This window comes from Tetrao urogallus (assembly GCF_951394365.1).
Source record: "Tetrao urogallus genome assembly, chromosome: 3".
Taxonomy (NCBI): Eukaryota; Metazoa; Chordata; class Aves; order Galliformes; family Phasianidae; genus Tetrao; species Tetrao urogallus.
The window spans coordinates 57,721,073-57,739,839 of NC_136815.1; the positions used below are offsets into that span (position 1 = coordinate 57,721,073).

Here is an 18,767-nt window from a genome sequence, read left to right on the forward strand (position 1 = left end):
GACCACTTCAAGGAAGTAAACGCAATTAATGCTCAGTAAAATATACAAAGATGCCAGATTCTAAAAACTCAGAGAAGTTTGCCAAGGCTGAGTAACTGCAATTGCATTATTTATTACAAACCAGTCAAGAAAATATTGTTCCTCAGCCTCATCTGGCTGTTCCATCATAAGCTGCAGAGGAGCCAATAGGAACTCTTTAGCTGTGTTTAGATTTTGCTTTTCCTTAAAAAGTTGGTGAATTGCTACATTTCGGGACGCTCCTTCAAAGTCTTCATTCTACTTCCCACGCTTAATGGCAGCTCCATCTTTCTTTCACGTCTGTTACGCTCGGGTTCTTTTCCTAAAAAGCTGTGGCAGATTCAGTTCCACGGCGACTTCCAACTCTGACGAATTCCCGAGGGAATTTGTCCAGCTGTTCGTAGGCCAGTCTCCCATCTTCACCTGAACACAACATGTTAAAGCATCATAGCAACCTATATCACTGCCATACAACATGTGAACTATTGGATTCTCTGCTATTAGAAGGTAACCGGTTACTTCTTTCCTTCTTAACATTTCTTACGTTGTTGAAGGCAACTTCAGAAATTACTTGGAAAGTTAAGTATGTTGGTACAAGTAACTCAAGGATTACTTGGAAAAAAATGTTCAAACTATTTCTTAATTTGCCCTTGCAGGTTGCTTTTATTTAGAGCAAAACAGAAGCAGCTCTGGCTTGCATGGCTAGATGACAGAATCTGTACAACTATCTTACTTAAATGACCTGCAGTGCTGCATGTCTCAGCTGCAGCTGTAATATGAAGCAGATGATGTTTATCTGTTTGTAATTTAGGTGCTTTCACCCACTTGTTGCTTACTGGCACTTTTAAGAAATGAGTCTAACCACATCTTGAGCTCACCATTAGCAATGAAAAAAAGGTCTCTGGTACATCATCTAGAAGAATGGTACAATCTTCCAGAGTGACATAGGGTTAAATGTTTCAGAATCTGAGTAACAACGTTGGCAGCAGAGTAAGTTCCTGCTAAATTGGTAAATGAAGAGTGTGTGTTTGATGAATTTGCATAAGTAAAATTAGAAATGGACATATACCCATGAGCAAAACTTTCTGTCTACCTTACAGAGCTGAGGATAGGCCAGAAAAATACAGCTTTCGTTTTTTTCAGTAAATGGAGTAGTGCCACTGAAGTACTGGGGTCCTGAAACTGTGCAGCCACAGTTCCAGTCACGCTGATACACAGCTAGATAACAGGTTAAGGAGCAGGGTGGCTGCTGTCCCAGGGAAAAATGAAGGTCTCTGCAAGGTGTCTGAGGTTCTGTGCGAAGGAGCTGTTGCAGGTTAGGATCTGTCCAAATAAGCATATGGAGATCATTCAGCTCAAATGAAAGCTTGGTAGTGCTAATGGCACTTGCAAGTGTGATTTGTTTCAGTAAGCTGTTTAGGCAGCTAGGAAGTGCAGCGTACAGAGGAAGCCAAGAACAGGGTGTGATATGTTGCAGAAGGGGAGCTGGTCCTGCCTCCTCAAGGAGGAGAGGTTACACTCCCTAGGACAAGCAGAACACAAATGCTGTCTTCTACATAACTTCAATAAAAGGTGTTGTACTGAATGCCTACACTTGTTTTTCAAACATAAAGTCATTATGAAGTAGATCCCTTTTGTCAGCTTTTCCTTTGCTATTTTTCCATTTCTGCTCCCCCCCTAGACTCAGTTCAATTTCTCCATTTTTATGATCTCCAGAATGAATTATTTCTAAGAACATATACTTTTAACCTGTTTGTGTGTAATTCAAGTGTTTTATGTGTATTTCTGCTCAAAAAGAAAACAAAATGCTGTAAAGGAGGCAACTCACCAAGTGAGAGCAAGGTTTCAGAGGCTACTTTTCTAATCTCTTCATTGTCAGACTGGCAGAGCATGACCAGCATTTTAATACTCTCAGTAGCCTGGAAAATAGAAAAAAGAATCATATGAACACTGCCTATTATGGTTTAATTTCAGAACATCATATAGGAGTATTTACCACCCTCTGTGTTTCCTTTCACTGTGCGCTTGGAAATACCATCTTGTGTCCTTGGTCTCGTCTTAAAAGTGTTCACAAACCAAACTGCATGACAACATGCACACCCCTCTGCCCTGTCTCACTTCATGCAGGATGAGAAGGGCTCCTGCTCCACGAGCTTTGCCAGGAGGTTGTGCAGGGGAAGCTGCTGGAGCGCACAGCACTAACATGAGAAGCCCCATATCTCATGCTTCATGCAGGAGAAACCATCACTCTGCTGTAGGTCTATTGCATGGAATATACTTTTTTTTTTGCTGTGTCCAGTGCCAGCTGAGTTAGCAAGCAACTGTTTTTCCTTTCTTTTATGGGAAGTAGTACATAAGTGGTACCAGAGGTGAGCTGATAATGTAGCATGGCCTAAACTTCCTCTTACAGTCTCTGTGCAGTGTCACAAATTTGCTACGTATCTCTTCTACTGCTGCAATCTACATGCATCATAGTTAGTTTTATCCTGGAAAAGGATTATTTTCTTCCTCTCCTTCAAAACAAAGCTTTGAAACTGTTTCCAAACAAGGAATCTGTAAAATGATATGCAGCAATGCAAAACAAAAGCTGCTGTTGCAATTTCCATTTTATCATTCTCACCTCTCAGGTGTCCTTTCTTTAAAGTAATGCCAAGAACCACGACTAAACTCCTTGTCTCTTACCTTGAGGTATCTCAGAGCCAGGCAGGCTGCTTTCTGCAGCTGGAGGTTGGGCTGGGTTAGTGCTTCACAGTAATAAATCAAGGCCTGGAGAAAGATAAAGAGAAGTAGCCTTGAAAATGTCTTTGGCTGTGTGGAGCAGCATGCTGGAGAGTGGAGTCTGCCACGAATGGCTGGAAGTCAACCCCTATTTTCTTCTCATTCCTCTTCTCCCATCTCTTTAATTTCTGTGCTTAATCTGGCTTTACTTCCTACCTTCAGCATCTGTGCTAGACTCACATCTTAGGTGGCAGATCTCAGTTGCCAGCTTCCTTTAGGGAAAAAAAATGCAATCTACATCTTTGTGTGCTGATGATGCTGGGGACTTGCCTTCAAGCTGGGTTTAAGGTAGGCTGGCACAAAAGCCAAGATGTGGAAGACAGCTGTAGAGTTCAGTACTTCCTAAATACACGCGTGATCTGGTTTAGCACCTGTTTAGTACAATGACAGGTAGAAGCAGACTGGCATAATGATAGAAATAAACCTACATATTTGCAGAAAAAATAGGTGGAAAATCCCCCTGGTTCAGTTTAAATCAGGCTCAGAACAATTATTTTATAAATGTAGACATTTGAGACACACAGACAGAAAAAAACTTTATGATTATACAGGTCCCTTATGCAGTAGGTGATTTTCTGCCACTTACCTTCTCCCTGAAGTGCTTGTTTTCTGCAGTAGCTGTCAGAAGTGATGCCACAGACTCACTGACTTCATTTTTATTTTCATTGAGAAGTAAAGCCAAAGCTCTCAAAACTTCTTGCTGTGGTGGGAGGTTGTTGGAGTTTATTTTGGACACATTTTGATGCAGTTTTCCATCTTTCACAGACTGCAACATCTGAACCACGGAGGCTAGTAGTGTAGGAGGAAGGCTTTTGTTACTTTTTTTTATCATGTGTTTCAGATTTCTCATTTCCCCACAACAATCCTCACTACATACAGAGGACAGATGAAAAATCCCCATCTAAATATTGCAGTATTGTGGTGTATCTTCACAGGGAACTGGGCTCTAGGTTGGGTTTGTTTCTCAGACATTCTTCTTAAGGAGGTGTATGGGAACTGTTGAGTCACGGCCTGAACCACTGATTGATCACCTGAGGCAAGCACTGAGTCAGCTGTGGGAGCACAAGTGAAGGCAATTCAGCTGTGTGACTGGAAGGGATGGAGCCTGGCTGCACCTCTCTTAGAACTCATTTAAGGGCTGACTGCCCCTGGGGAAGGATCTCTTCCTGGAGCTCACTTCTCTGTGTAGTTTTTTTTCTGCAAGCCTAGATCTTTGGATAAAGGTGAGTATTTTTTTTCCTGTTTTCATTGGAATAATCTTTCCAGCTGTAACAGGAGTATATGAGTAGATGGACTAAATGGGATGCTGTTGTGCTGCTTAAATTCTCATCATAACAAGGGAAAACCAATATCCTAGCCAGTGTATTGACTTCCAGTACAGTTTTATGGAAGTTTTTCCTAGGCAGGTTGATGTCTCCCATCAAAAGCCAGGGCTTATGTGTTTCAGATATGACCTGAAATGTCTTTTTCCTTCCAGTCTTTTGATTAAAGTTCTCCGGTTAGGGAAAACTAGACTCAAACTGCATCTCAGCTAGCTCACTGCAGAGTCCTGGAACTCAATGATCTTTGAGGTCTCTTCTAACCTACGCCATTCTGTGATTTTGCGAAAACTTGACTTGCCAGGAATTGCAGTCTAGCATGCTTTGTGGAACATCTGCTTCTCTCTTTAAGTCTTGGAGGCAGAGCCTACCATTGACCTCGGTGCTGTGATCCCTTGGCTCCTGAGAAGATCTCAGCATTTCATAGAATCACAGAATTCATGAGATGTCTGTATAAAGGAGGATGAAAGACTGGAACTCCACCAAAGCTGTGGGTATGGAAAACGTGCCAGGCCTTGGGCCTGGCTCAGCACTATCAGCTATTTCCTGAAAAGTAACTCAGTGATTTATTTATTTATTTATTTATTTTCTTATTCATTTGTGGAAATAGAAATGACTGATAGTGAATCTGCATCAGCGCCTCCCCTTTGATATGTGCAACTCTAGGATGCAGTCGCATTTAGTATCCAAGGCATTTCTTTGCCTCTCCCCCATTCTCCTGTAAAATCAGAAGGACACCCATGCAATCCCTATTAGCTACTATATTTTGTATACCCTACCTTCTTTTGCAAGCTGCAGCAAATAGCTTCCAAGGTCATTAACGCTGTGGCTGGCAAAATAGTTGTAATACTGAAAGACAGTAATGATTTCTGAGGACATGGTAGAGTAGAGGACGGGCTCTGTCCGGTCCAGAATCTGAGACACCAGGATTCGGAAAACTGCAGGGACAAAAGGATGTTAGTGAGAACAGAAGCTGCTGGCATCCCTGCCCAGGTGTGTGGTATGCAGAAAGTGAGCCTGGGAATATCCTGGAGGGCAGCAGAATGGAACAGGAAGGAAAACCCCATCCAGGGTGGGCATCTGCAGTCTGAGCAAGCCATCCTGTTCCTGCTCAGGGGGAGCTAGTCAACGGAGCTGGAGTTTGACAAGTAGTACATCCAACCCCAAAAAGAAACCTATGTTCAGATAGACACACTTGAATTTGTACACATTTCATGCCAGTGAACTGTAATGGGACATGGACATTATATCAACACGTTATGTTGGACTAGGTGATCTTTGTGGTCTTTTCTAATCTTAATGGTTGTATAAAATTGAGAGGATTCCCACTGCGCTGTATCGCTTTCAAATCTGTATTTGGGAATGCACTTTCTGATTACCTCATGAGTCTTCAAACAATGATTTCTTTTCACTTTTTTCTCCTATTCCAATCTGATTATTTCAGGCTAAAATTGTTCCAAGAATTTGTTGTATTAGTTTTCAAATAACATCTTGGAGCCATGCCCAAACAGACCTCCAGGGGTTGGAAAACAAAGCAATGAAAGCTGAGTAAAGCCCAGTGCAAAACTGTTTTCCCTTTTGATGACAAATAACTTCTTTGCAGCAGCAGGAGGTACCTGTTTCTGCAAGCCCTGGACATTCCTCGTTCACAGTGGCAGCAAAATTGATATCCAGCTGCTTCATCATCTTGTCTGCAGATGTGTGATAGACTCCTGAAGGACCAGTACACTTCATCCAGAAAGCCAGCAGTGACAGCTTCTTGTGGAACTCGGGGATTGCTGAAAGAGAAGACAAAATGAATGATGAAGCAAAGCTGTGCTCAGTGCACTCTCTTTCTAAAGGGAAATGTGATATGTGTGGAGAACATCCACTCCATGTCACTGATGGAAAGTAGGTCACCCTGTGTCACTGCCTTCACAGAGGTGGTCGCATGCTGACCCCAAGTTTGTGATGTGTTATTTCTGTTTCCCGAAGGAAGATGTGAGGAAAATCTGCTTCTGATCCAGTTCTGGACACTGTCTCATCTCTTTTAAATACCATGAATTACTAGGGGAAATAAATGGTCTGCATGAGACTGGTCCCTATCCAAGCACTGCTCTGTAGCCTTGGGTAAGTTGCTCCATTTGGGACACACTGTTTGAGGAGTTGTCTTATGACTCCTGTAGCATAAGGCAGATCTTGAATTTCCTCAGGAAAGAGCTGGAGGACAAATTTGGCTGGCAAAGTGGCAGCATCCCCACCCTGTTGCTGCAGCTACCCCTGCTCACCTTCTGCATGTCAAGCAGGATAAGGATCAGTACAACCCCTTCTCATCTGCTTATTTCTGAGTAGGAGTACATAAGACAGAATGAGGCGAGGCTGGAGAAGGCCTGGGCAACATGATCTAGCTGTGATGTCCTTGTCTATTGCAGGGGAACTGGACTAGACAGCCCTCAGAGATCCCTTCTAACTCGAAGGATTCTATGAATAAGGTCCCTGACCAGCTTCAGTGACTGCTACATCTGTTTGTGAGTTGTCTCCTGCTATGGTGCACTCCCTGCAGTTAATTACAGTGGTTATTTCGGCAAGCCTCCTGCCCAAACCTTCCCTTTTCAGAAGGAAGACCCCCTAATGTTTCTCTTACCATCAGTAAGGGAGGTGATGCTTCCCAAGTTCTCGGTGCTGATCTCTGCAATATTCTCCATCACAAGAGTCTGCCTGGACAGCTTATCAAGGAGGTCTCTTGTCACAAATGGTGTTTTACCAGAGAAGACAATTTGCTAATGGAGACAAGGTGGAAAGGAAGAAAAGGAGTCATTTTGAAGCTTCAAAACAAAACTTAAACCTCTGAAACACCTGGCACCTGAAGAAATGCAATGGCAAATTCTTTGCCTGGAATTATCAAATGTTTCTTGTTGCTCTGCTCTGTTTTGGCTCTGATCCCCTGCCCAGCTGCCTCTGTTTGGTGCTTTCCCATGGCCAATACTCCCTGCTGCTGACATCTGCATTTCCTTCAGCAGTCCAACATAATTCATATCAAACCTGGACAGTGTTCAAGCCTGCTTCCCTCAGCTGCATATTTACTGTGTGCTCTTGTAGATGAGCCCAAAACTCTCTTTTTCTCATACCTGTGAGTCAGCAGAGTGCTAAGGAGCCAGCTTAGTGCTAAGGGTACTGGGATTAGAGTTGTTCTGCATTGCTACAGTGGGCTTCTGGAAAAAAATTGCTGGTTATATCTGAGGTTGAAGAGTCTGCTCCCAAATGCTGGGACTGTTGTGGTGGGGTTGAAGAATATGGGGAGGGGAGGCTCCTACTGCCACCACAGCCATCCCAGCACTCACTGGCCTTGTTAAACCGTTTATCCCCATGAAAATGTAAAAGCATAATGCAAAAATGAACTGTGCTCATTACCTGGATGAGCTGTGTGCAGTACTGCAAGTGCTTAACTATGGTTATATCGAGGCTGTCGCTTCCTGTGGTCAGGGGCAGAGGGCTGCCAGCAACACTGGTGCCTACCCCTGTGTCCTCAGTCAGGGCTTCGCTGAGGTGGCCCCTGGCTTCAGGGTGCTCAGTCCTGTAACTGCAGAGGGAGGAGGAGGTTAGTGTGGGGCTGTGGCTGCCTGGGCAGACAGACACACACTCACTCAGAGATGGGCAACGAGCACGGAGCAGAGCTGAAAGCAGCGCCCTGGGACCACACAGCCCTTAGAAAGCCAGAAACATGGTGATGAAGACATCATGTCACGCGTGAGCAGAGGTACCTGAGGCACAGTATGACACGCCTTGAACAACGTGGTGTCTGCACCAGCAAGTGTCTATAACCTTGCTGTCACATAGAGGCACAAACACTGGGGGTAAACACCCATCTCTCAACAAATTATCTCCCATATTAGTCCAGAAGAAATAGCATTAAAGTTTGTATTGTCTCAAGTACTGAGCTGCTGAGAGCAGGTCTAGGCTATCAGCATCTTTCTGGTGCTAAATTCAATGGTCTCTGCAGAAGGGAAACCACTGCTGGAATATGGGACATGATATTTTCATAGGCTGCTTTAGGCACACTGTGTACAGCTTAGTTTGCCAGTAGTTTCTGTAAGAACGTGAAGCTGTTCTCGCTGTGTTTTAAATCATTATTTCCAACTTAGTCTTGTACAAATGGTCCTCCCTGTGTTTAAATACAAAGCCCGAGGTCATGCCCCAGACTGTAAGTGTGCTTGGCTGCAGGGCTGGGAGCGTCAGTGCCTGCGGTCCTTACACTGAGTCGCATGCAGCTAAAAGTGGAAGCAGGAATCCACATTGTCTGGGATGAGCCCAGGGGGGAACATGAGATTTTTAACTTCAAGATTTTAGTTAGGTTCCAAGTTAGCTTACAACTAACTTCAATTTCTTCTGCTCAACTTAAAATTATGATGAAGTGCCAGCTTAAAGCCAAATCTTTAAATCAATGACCTAAGCTCAGAATACCAGAACAGCAAGCAACACAATTTTCTGAGTTTTTCTTCCCACCCTCTCTCAGCCTGGGAAGAGGCAACACAGAAATGATGGGAACTGAATGGTTGTTGCTCGTTTGCACTCAGAATTGTTTTGAACAGGCCATGATAAGGTGTGAGAAGCAGAGCTTCCCTGTTGAAAAGCATGTGGGCTGAGGGAGATGCGCTCTGCTTTTTCTTTTTTCCTGCTCTAGTGCCACACGCAGGCAGTGCTAAGGAAGCAGATGTGCTTTTAGGATCTAATGATCAAAACACAGCATCTTACGGTCACACAACAATGGCAAACCACAACACAAAACACCACAGCTTTTTTTTTTCTTTTCTCTTTTTTTTTTTTTTTCCCTCAAAAAGACCAGAAGTGATGAAAGAAGGGCAGGTAACACGCAGGGCCATGGACAGAGTACCAGTCATCACTCTTACATTCCAAAGGAAACCTACACCATGCTGCTTAAATCTGGCCCTGTGTTATTGTTATTGACAAGCTTAATCCACTGCAAAGACTCATTCGGCTAGAGAGAAAAGACAAAGGGAGGGGGGAAAAACCACAGAGGAATTAGTAATTACATCCAAGGAAAGCCAGGTCCAAACCTATGTCAAGGAAGAGGCTCTCCCAGTATCGATGACAGCTTAATTTAATTTACCCATCTCTTTTTGGGGGGCAGATTGCGCATATTTGAAAAGATTATCCTGGAAGCTAAAGATTTGGTACGCAGCAGCCACTGGAAACCCTCTGACCCTATAAACTCCTCCAGGATTTGTCAATCTTCCTTGAATAATGTATGCACCGGGATCCTCTGTTAGCAACAAAGAGCTGGGGGATCAGTTTGGCTTAAGCACAGCTGGCAGTTGCTACAAACTTACCTATTCTTCTCAACCTCAGTATCTGAAAATACTGAGTCTGCACCTCCTCCACCATTACAAACCTCCTCACCACCACCATCCTCATCATCAAAGTCAGAGGTGTTCAGGAAATCAAAGCTTTCTAAAGCACTTTCAACTGTTAGACTTAAACTGGAGGACCTGCTTCGGCTTACTGCTGGCTTGCACTGCAAAAGCAGAACGAACCAATGAAAACCCCAGATATTAGCTACTACTGAAAGAAAAACATAAAGGATAAAGCTTAAAATTTTCAAATTCTTCATTTTATTTATAATACTTCATTTTATTGGGTATTTCATTTCAAACCTTCATATTCATAGCATACACAATCAAAGCCTGGAAACTAGAAAATCCCTTTCTCCTCCCCTCCTACCTCCTCTTTCGCCCAAAGAGAAGACCTGCAAAGGCAAAAGTCAGCATGTTTTATAGAAAGAACAGGTGCATCTCAAGTCCAAGTGACACAGCTTTCAACATCCTCCAAAAGGAGAGATGGTAATTAGAACACTGAAATTTGAAAAAGAAAGGCACATTGCATAATGGCTGTTACAGGTACAAAAGCAGATTTATATATAAATACATATACAATGGCACTACTGAATGTATTCCAGATATAACTCCAATGAAGCTAAGCCATATTGGTCCCACATCTGCAGATGTATACATGTGATGGAAGAGAGGACTTCTGTGGCCTTTGAAGCCACACTGCTTATGAAGGAAAATGCACTGATTTCCTAGGTGACAGAAAAAGGTAGCATTCTAACCTGCAAACCAACAGTGCCTAGAGAGGGAGAAAGTCATCCTATCTCACTGCTGGGATGAAATACCACCAAGGCCTTGCTGGTGCTGCAGGAAGTACCAAAGCCCTGGTTTACACGTGGTGGTTCATCCAGGTGTGCCCACAGACTTGACGCCAAGGTTACTTTGCCAGAGCAAATGATGATCAGCAGATGGAGTTGTGTGAGGACTTCTGCACCTCATGCATTGCGTGACCACTGACGCAGGTACAAAGCTGCATCTTCCAGTCCCAAGTAGGAACCAGGACTCTGTTTCAACTAGTAAAAGAAAACAAGTTGGCCTCTGAGTCTGGACTTGGCTCTTCTAGAACTGTCAAGGTTTGGAGTTTTGCTTCTAGTTTGTTTGCAAATTGTATGTTAGCATTTATGATGCTTGTCATCTTGAACTGACAGCACAGTCTTTCACTATTCAAACACAGTCCACAACATCTCCACAGGGCTGTCATACTTGTGTGGCACAGATGGCTTTAGCTGCTAGTTCTCTCGAGGCTGGTAGTGCAGCTTCTTCAGGCAAGAGCAAGAGCAACAGCAACATGTGGGCTTCATGTTTCTCTGACCATCTGACATGGCCAAGAAAGCTTTCTTCAGACACAGCTGGATTCCAGCTCAGCCTTCTAAGCCCAGCACAGTCACTGGGGATGCTGTGCACCCACCTGCAAGCTGGTTAATAGCCACATGCAGATGGAAAGCAGGTCTGGGAGAAGCAGCCATCCCCAGTGTGCAGGGCTCCTGTCTGCACATCTGTCCTCTCTCCCACCATGCCTGTCCCTTTAAGGCTTCCAATAAAAGGAAAGTGAATGAGCAGTCTCCACTGTCCCTGTGTTGCTTGGACACTCAACTTCATGGCAGAGCAGCCATGAAGTTGAAAATCAACAGCAATGGTAGCTTTGCCTGCTTCAAATACTGAGGAAATAGTATGAAAATCAGGGGCTGCAGACTGTCAAAAAAAAAAAAAACACCACTTAGCTTGGGGAAATACTGTGCAGCTGCATACACCAATGGAAACAAAGATGTTAACAAAGCTGTGGGCTTTTTTTTTTTGTAAAAAAGATGAATGCTTCCCTCCTTCCTCCTCAGCCTTGTACTTAAAGGATGAGATTTAAATGACTATCAGACCAACTTGCACATGAATATGAAGCATTTGAAATGATTATTTCCCATTGATACTATTTGCTCAGTAACACGTCATGAGTTATTATTCACAGGGAGATATGAGTCACAGTGATCAGCAGTCAACATACTAACAACACATACAAAATTCATTACTTCTTTCCAATCTCCAATGTGTTTGGTTCATCCTGGTGTAAAGACAGGATTTCTTCTTTTAAAAATTCATGGAGGAAAAAGAGAAAAGGCTTGGGGAAAAAAGCAAGGAAGGAATGGCAACCTTCAGTAGGATCTGCGCTTCAAAAATCACCTTGGCAGTTCAGAAAATTCAGCTGCCATGCCTATATGGCCTGATCCTCAGCTGGTGTAGCTTTGCAGAGCTCTGTGTAGTTCAGTGCCAAAGTACACCCACCAAGGATGCGGCTTGTGAATTTTAAAGGCAGAAGATTGGCTACAATCTGATCTCCAGTATGGCACAACTAACAGGCTCTTAAGCGGTTTCTGCAGAGAAAGGCATAATGTAATTGCCCCTCTGCCATTGTACCTTTTTCTCTTTCCCCCAAGTTTTGAGTAGATTAAAGGATCCATTGCTCAAGCATACAAGGCTACCACCAGCACACTGCAGACACATGCTTAAAAATACAACACTGTGAAAGGGTGCTACAACAGGAGCAAATCTGTTTAGTGATCTCTGATTTGATGTTTGCGTGGAAGAGGAAGAGATTCTACTCGCTCAGATCTCCTTTAGTGTAGTACTTTCCGAAAATGTACTCACTTTTAGGATGTCATCCAGATGCATCACTTCCTGGTCCAGGTCCTGAAACTCTTTGTACTGCTCTTTATGAGGCTCAAGAGCTAAGAGAAGCCCTTGCAAGGCTTCTTCAATGCTTCCATCGAGATAAGACTTGTAGCCTTCTGATTCCCCACTGATGGACCCCTCACACGGCAGCCTCTCTGGGGTCCCAGGCACCTCAGCAGACGTCAGCCTTTTCACCAGCTGCTTGGTGATGTTGCCCTCATAGGTGTCCAGCTCCACCGGCTTGAGTTCAGAACCTTCATCTGTGTCCTGCAGGAGAGACACCGGGACGCTCGCCTCTATAAAGACACGATCGCTCCTGGCATCGGAGGGCTTTTGGCAAGCTTCAGAATGTGCCCTGGCGGTGGCCTTGATCCCAGTCACTGCTGCCTCTCCGGAGGATGGCAGGTCCTTGGGCTCAGGGACAGAGTCTCTGCAGGAGTCACTGCTGCTGCAGCCTGGGCTCGAGCTCTCAGATGACTTGTGAGCTCGGTGCTGAGAAGCAGTGGTGGTGATATCGGGGCTGGAGCTGACATGAGCAGAGGAGGGCTCTGCTGGGTTGGCAGGGGGCACGCGGTCTTCATAAGGCAGGTCGCCAAAAGTGAAGGAAAGAGGCCGCTTCTCAGTGGTTGCTGTTCCATTTTCAAAGACATCATCTGGCAAGTTTGACTGAAAAGAGAATTGAGAAAGAGAGAAAATGTCTTTCATGTCTTCATTGGAAAGAAAAAAAAATGATCTATGTGTCTGGGAAAGACAAATACAAGGAATAAGATTCGAGAAGCAGTCAAGACTTGAGAAATGGGAAAATTGAAGTCCAACTTGTGCTTTCATCTGGCACAGTTCCTGACTCTAGGTCAGGACTGCTAGTAACTCTAGGTTCAACATCTCTTTGGGGTAAGTCAAGAGCTCTGGTAAGCATGTCCCACAGCAGCAACCAAGCACTGTTTGTCTAAGCAAATTGACTCTGACAGCACTTCCATGGCACTACCCCACTTCTTGTGGGAAATCCTCCTGATGGGCTGCACTCAAGCTATCTTGGCTACATTTTCACGTTCTTACAGATTTCTGTTGTATTTATTTCCTGACTTTTAAAGTAGCAATCCCTAAACTGTAAAACAGTCTGCTCCAAAAGTTTCTCCAGTCACATCATTTTAATGGGGATATGACCATGCTATTCCTTTCCTGTAGAAAGTACACAACCACATGCAGATACCTCTGCCTACTGCTGAACGTGAGCTACACAAGAATCATGTTCAACACGAATTTAATCCAAAAAGAAACAGAAGGATTTGTGTGGTGGTGTACTGAGCAGAATACTGATCACTTAGGAAACAAAAACAGCATATATTGATCCAAAAATGATATCACATGTTCCCCCCAGAGTGATTATCAGCACATATATACATTCACCCTGGCTCACCTATGGGGACACAACACTGCAGGTTGTCTACCTGACCCCATTGCCTATCTGACACACAAATTTTGCCTTAATCTCATGTTAAACTCACTTACTGCACATTGGAGAGAGTTAGAACATTTCTGCTGACTTTTTCCCTGCTATCAGATTTGAAGCATCTCAGAGCTGTAGTACACATCCTTCTATTATTTTACACAATTTTTAGAATGGAAAGAAAGGCAAAAAGCAGTAAGGAGGGGAAGTACAAGAACCTGCCTGGAGCCAGAATGTAATAAATTAAAGCCTGAAATTTCACACTGATGGGCTCTGAAGCAAATTTTAGCCTTCATTACATGGCAAACTCATGCAAAAGCACAGCACAGATGAATTGCAACTAGTATTTTGCTGACAATTTGCTGGAAGGAACTATAGGCACTCCCATGTTGGCAAGGTTACACAGTTAAAATGTTTGAAATTTTCATCATTTTTCCAGCAGCTTTTTTCCCTAGACATAACGACACTCTCATTTCTTCTTTCCCCTCACATGAGTGCGCTTTCAACCTCTCCTTTACTGCTGAAAGTCAAGTCACTCAGCAAATGTGTAACATCAATCAGCATGGCACGCCATTTTCAGTAACTTCATTTTTAAGAATACCATACTGGCTTGTGCTCCTGCTCTGCACTCCTCTCTGCACTCAGAACATTACCCCTGTAGAAACCAAGAGGAACTTTGCTTTACCGCAAGCAGTGTGGGTTCACACTCACGCTCTCCCCTGTCAGCAGTCAGCAAAATAAGCAAGTTGCACCAGAAAGCAGCACACGAGGCATGCATGGGAATGGAGATGCCACATGGGGACTGATAAACTCCTTCAGCACACAAATACCAGGACTCACATATAGCTCTAGCCCCGCTTTGGGGCTTAGCCTGAGCGATGGCAGATCACTAAAAGAGCGACTGCGCCGAAGCTTGTCAAAGAAAGTGTCTTGCAGAGCATCTAAGATTGCCAACCTTGGCCTGTCTTGCAGGGGATGCAGCCATTTCTTCAACAGTTAAAAGCAAACATGGTAAGGTGGGCAGGTTAACTGAATGCTTTGCAGCAGAGTATTTAAATTACAGGCACGGGACATAGCACTTGTAAAATTCACATCTCTACAGATGGCCTATTCAGCTTAATATGCAGTCCTTATAAAGCATTCAGAAGCTGTTTCACACAAAATCTAAGAGCACCTTACAAATCTCTTTTTTACCAGGGGACGCATTAAAAATACTATTGCGGCAATGCCTGTTTAACCACCGCTACAGGAAGAACAGAGATTTTATAGAGATTACTCAAGTAACACAGCAGTCAGGGGAGAACAGTTACATGGTAGTTGGCCATATAGCATGCCAGGACCACCGTCACCTTCTTTGAGGATTAGCAGCTAGAAATGCATTTGCTTTATAAGTATTTGTGAGGGTAACCTGCTGACACCAGGGAAAAAAGCCTACATGTAGAAAGCAATGAAGCATTTGCAGTGTTTGAACTGTGCTAGGGTTTCTCATTACATAAACATGAAGCCAAGGAGGGCTTACAAAGAACGAGTGATCCTTGAAGGTTGGCGTCTCTGGAGTGCCTTGGCTGTACATGGACATTCTCCTTTGGAGAGCAGAGGCCTTGCTCACATTTCCCGTGGTGGGGGTCAGGTCTTCCACATCAAAGGGGCTGCAAGCACACAGATGGGGAAAATAAAATAAAATAATAATAATTAAAAAAACATTGTTAGGCTGATGGAGAAGGAATTTCAGGTCCACAGAAAGGATTTTCTGAAAAGGGTGTTTATTAGCACATCAAATCTCAGAGCTGGCATTTTTTTTTAACTGGAGTGTTTTAAAATGTTAATTAAGCAGCAGGCTCAGATGTACAGTTTTCATTTCTAAAAGCATTTTATTCTCAGAAACCTTTTATGCAGTACTGCCTGCTTCTCACAAGAAGGGTATTCTTGAAGCTGAGTTGACAGGTAGAACATGTAATAACAAGGTAGGTGCTCAGTAGAGTTAACAGTAGCTAATAGAGCTGTTGTATTATAAAGGAAATCAGTTACTGTCATTGCTAGCTTCATATTTATTGCATTACAAGAAACAGCATACATGACTGTAGAAGTGAAAAACATTAATGCTGCTTAAGAAATGACAGTTATCTATTTCATTAAAACACACTGAGAATTGGGTCTGAATCCAAACATTATCAGCTTACCCATGCTTACCACTGCAGATAGACAGTGCTAGGAAACTTCCCACTGCCTTCACGCCACATACAAAAACCACAAAGTCCAGTTTTTAAACCATATTTTTTCCCACAAAGAGAGAAGAGACTACATTGATAGATCTCTTCTGTGTGATTTTTATCTATTTTCTTTAAAACAGCCACTTGACCCAGAGACCATCCAACCAGTTCTACTTACTACCAGGTGATTTCAAGGTTCAGCTTGATTGTGCCAAGGTCATTAATGTCTACTGCAACCACCTGGGGCCGAGCTGCAAACAGGTCTTTTGTTTCACAGGTTACACTTCCTACAAGGATGTGAGTAGCAAGTCCCTTCACTTCTGTCACCTATGAGGGAAAAAAACAGGACATCCGTGATCATGCAAGGTACTGTAATCCTTAATTACAAGAAATGGTTTTGGTTTTTTTCTGGTCTGGGTCTCTTGCTAGAAGGCTTTTAAAATATGATTATATTTGTTGTGTCTTCATTACTTACATTACAGAAAAACTACAGAAAAATGAAAATTTATTTTCTCTTTTTCATAAATGTATAATTGCACACAATCATGCTTACAAAACACAGGAATATCTTGTACGTTTACTTTATGGTTTTTGTAGGTGTCAGAAGAGAACAAGCAGGCTGGGTCAGACCAAGGACTGTCTTGTGTTGTATCTTCTTCAGCAGTGACTGTATGTGGAGTCTGAGGGAATAGCAGTAGCAGGCATAGTGTATCTGTGCTATTTCATCTGATATTCTCTCTGCAATAGGCAGCTTTCATATTAGGGTATTTCCTAATAATGTTTGCCTATCTAGTAACCCCTAAGGGGACTCATGTCTCTGTATTTGTTTCCTGTAACTCTGAACCTATGTAATCATTACATCTATAATGGTGTTTGGTAAAGACTTGTACAAATCTAGTAGGAAAAAATCTCACATAAAACCATTGAAGTTTTTATAGTAAGAGTAGAATACAGCACTATTCAAGCTTACGTGTACATTTATCTCTTTTCTTGAAAATTCAGAGGGATAGTTATACATGCAGATCCTGTACAGAGGACAGGATCTGGAATCAGGCATGAAGAGATATGTTAAACTTTGGGAACTGCTGTGTAGGAACTGCAAAAGAATCAGGTGCACAAGTTTGTTTAGTGCAGCTGGGTGGTAGGACTGAGCTTTGGGGCTGTTCCAACTTACACCTGACTGTCCCCTACGTGTGTTTGAACTGGAGACCTCTGTATTTCTCCAGATCAACAGATGCTGCTCTCTTTATCTGAGCAGCATTAACTAACTCATCTAACTCATCAGTAGTGGATTTTTTTGGGTTTTCAGTTTGCTTTTGTTGTTGTTTTGCTGAATACTGTTAGCAAATAGGTTTCTATAGATTTATGTTGCTTTAGTGCAAATAACTAAGAGTTGCTGGAGAGTGATGTGAGGCAAGGGTTACGTTAGTAAAGGTGCCTACATAGGGTGCATTAAGACAACCTCTCCCACAGGGCTACCAAACTGATTAGCCTTGTAGCATCTAAGACTGCATAGTACTATGGCACTTCTTTTAGTCAAGTGTGCTTGAAATATTATTTATGACTCATTTCAAAGAAGTTTCATGATCTACTTCTGTATTTTTGCTGACAGTGCACATAAAGGCAGTCTCTTGGCTCTTGTCTTACTTGCAGGCAGAGAAGTTAGTATGCATACCTTTATGGAGATCAGCCCAACAATGAGAGGGAGGAAGACCATTTCTTCTCCATCCCAGCTTTGCTTGCCATTCACTTCTATTTTGCCTTTCAATTTCCATCGCTGGCGACCATAACGCATGAAAATCTGAAAAAGAAAACTCCTCTTATTATCTTGAGCAATATGCTCTCTTAATGCTCAAATACTGGAAAGGGAAGGTCGCCTTTTGCAGTTCCCTAACTCCTACAGCTTGATGGGTAGGCTAAGCGGGGTTTGGCTGTCCCCCGTTGAGAGGCCTTTGCAGTTGCAGGGCTTTGGCTGACGATGAAAACAGAGTGACAATGGTGCAACACCTCAAACTGAGGTGGTATGCTGGTATGGCTGCCATGGAACTTCAGAGCTGGTTGGGTAAAACCAGCACCAACGCTGGGCCTGCAGAGGCTTGCAGGCATGAAAGTGGTGGGAGAAACTGATGATAGCCAGAGTGGGGAATCAATAACCAAGACAGCTGCGAGCTGCAGATTGTAGGGGGAATCCATAATCAAACCACTGCAAATTCCCTGCTGGACAGAGCTGGAGACTTTTAGTTTAACCTATTTCTAATGACCCTGCTTTTGATGTTCTCTAGGTCACTGCAGTGACCTTATTTTCATTAACAGAAAAAAAAAAAGTCTTGTAGTTCATGGAATAGCTATCACCCAGTGCTCCAAATGTAATTTTCAGGTCTTGTGACAGATGCCCTAACACAGGAAGATAGAGACCTGCAATGATTTTCAGAAAGCTTACAGGAAAACTAGCAGATGTTTCTTGGCATGTAGATGTCAGTAAGTTTTGTTCAATGCGGAGTAAAATGCAGCAGGAGTCTGCCTCCCTTTTAATTCTTCTTCTGTTGAACCAGAAGCCAAGTGCTACATACCTCATACTGATCCCCAGGGCAGAGTCGAGCAAAGCCAGCCAGACCTGGGGAGAGAGACAGAAAGTGAGGGTCAGTGCAGATAAACAGCCCCCTGGGTCTACCCAGTGGCCACCAGCTGTGACAAGAGAGGGCAGCAGCCCTGTCAGCCCACCTTCTATGGGGATGGCTGTTTTTTTTCTTTGGTACAGAAATTCATCATGTAGTGGTTTTGTGCATATCAAAGACTCGCACTTCCCAGCTTTTTTCCCTCTGAGCATACTTCTCCCTTTTGTGTAATAACTATAAAACAGAAGAAATAGCTTCCTGACATCATCTGGTTTCAGAAGCTGGGCTTCATGCTCTGACTATCACAAGGCGTAGGCGAGCTGCTGATTACCAGC

At 43.4% G+C, this 18,767-nt stretch overlaps 1 protein-coding gene across 3 annotated transcripts in view; it reads right to left on the minus strand.

The window, feature by feature from the left end:
* Nucleotides 1-340: 340 nt before the first annotated feature.
* The window catches only part of RIPOR2 (RHO family interacting cell polarization regulator 2), a gene marked incomplete at both ends in the record, with an annotated part of 89,472 nt that continues 71,045 nt past the window's right edge, over nucleotides 341-18,767 (minus strand). For 2 of the 3 annotated variants that reach the window (XM_079533166.1, XM_079533167.1), the window contains 14 exons: nucleotides 341-441; nucleotides 1,847-1,937; nucleotides 2,701-2,784; nucleotides 3,383-3,585; nucleotides 4,895-5,053; nucleotides 5,732-5,893; nucleotides 6,739-6,874; nucleotides 7,506-7,674; nucleotides 9,443-9,627; nucleotides 12,137-12,826; nucleotides 15,127-15,256; nucleotides 15,996-16,144; nucleotides 17,493-17,618; nucleotides 18,388-18,431. In XM_079533166.1, the coding sequence (XP_079389292.1) occupies nucleotides 341-441; nucleotides 1,847-1,937; nucleotides 2,701-2,784; nucleotides 3,383-3,585; nucleotides 4,895-5,053; nucleotides 5,732-5,893; nucleotides 6,739-6,874; nucleotides 7,506-7,674; nucleotides 9,443-9,627; nucleotides 12,137-12,826; nucleotides 15,127-15,256; nucleotides 15,996-16,144; nucleotides 17,493-17,618; nucleotides 18,388-18,431 (2,429 nt within the window). Of the gene's footprint in view, nucleotides 442-1,846; nucleotides 1,938-2,700; nucleotides 2,785-3,382; nucleotides 3,586-4,894; nucleotides 5,054-5,731; nucleotides 5,894-6,738; nucleotides 6,875-7,505; nucleotides 7,711-9,442; nucleotides 9,628-12,136; nucleotides 12,827-15,126; nucleotides 15,257-15,995; nucleotides 16,145-17,492; nucleotides 17,619-18,387; nucleotides 18,432-18,767 lie in introns of all 3 variants that reach the window. The other variant, XM_079533168.1, reaches the window with a different exon arrangement.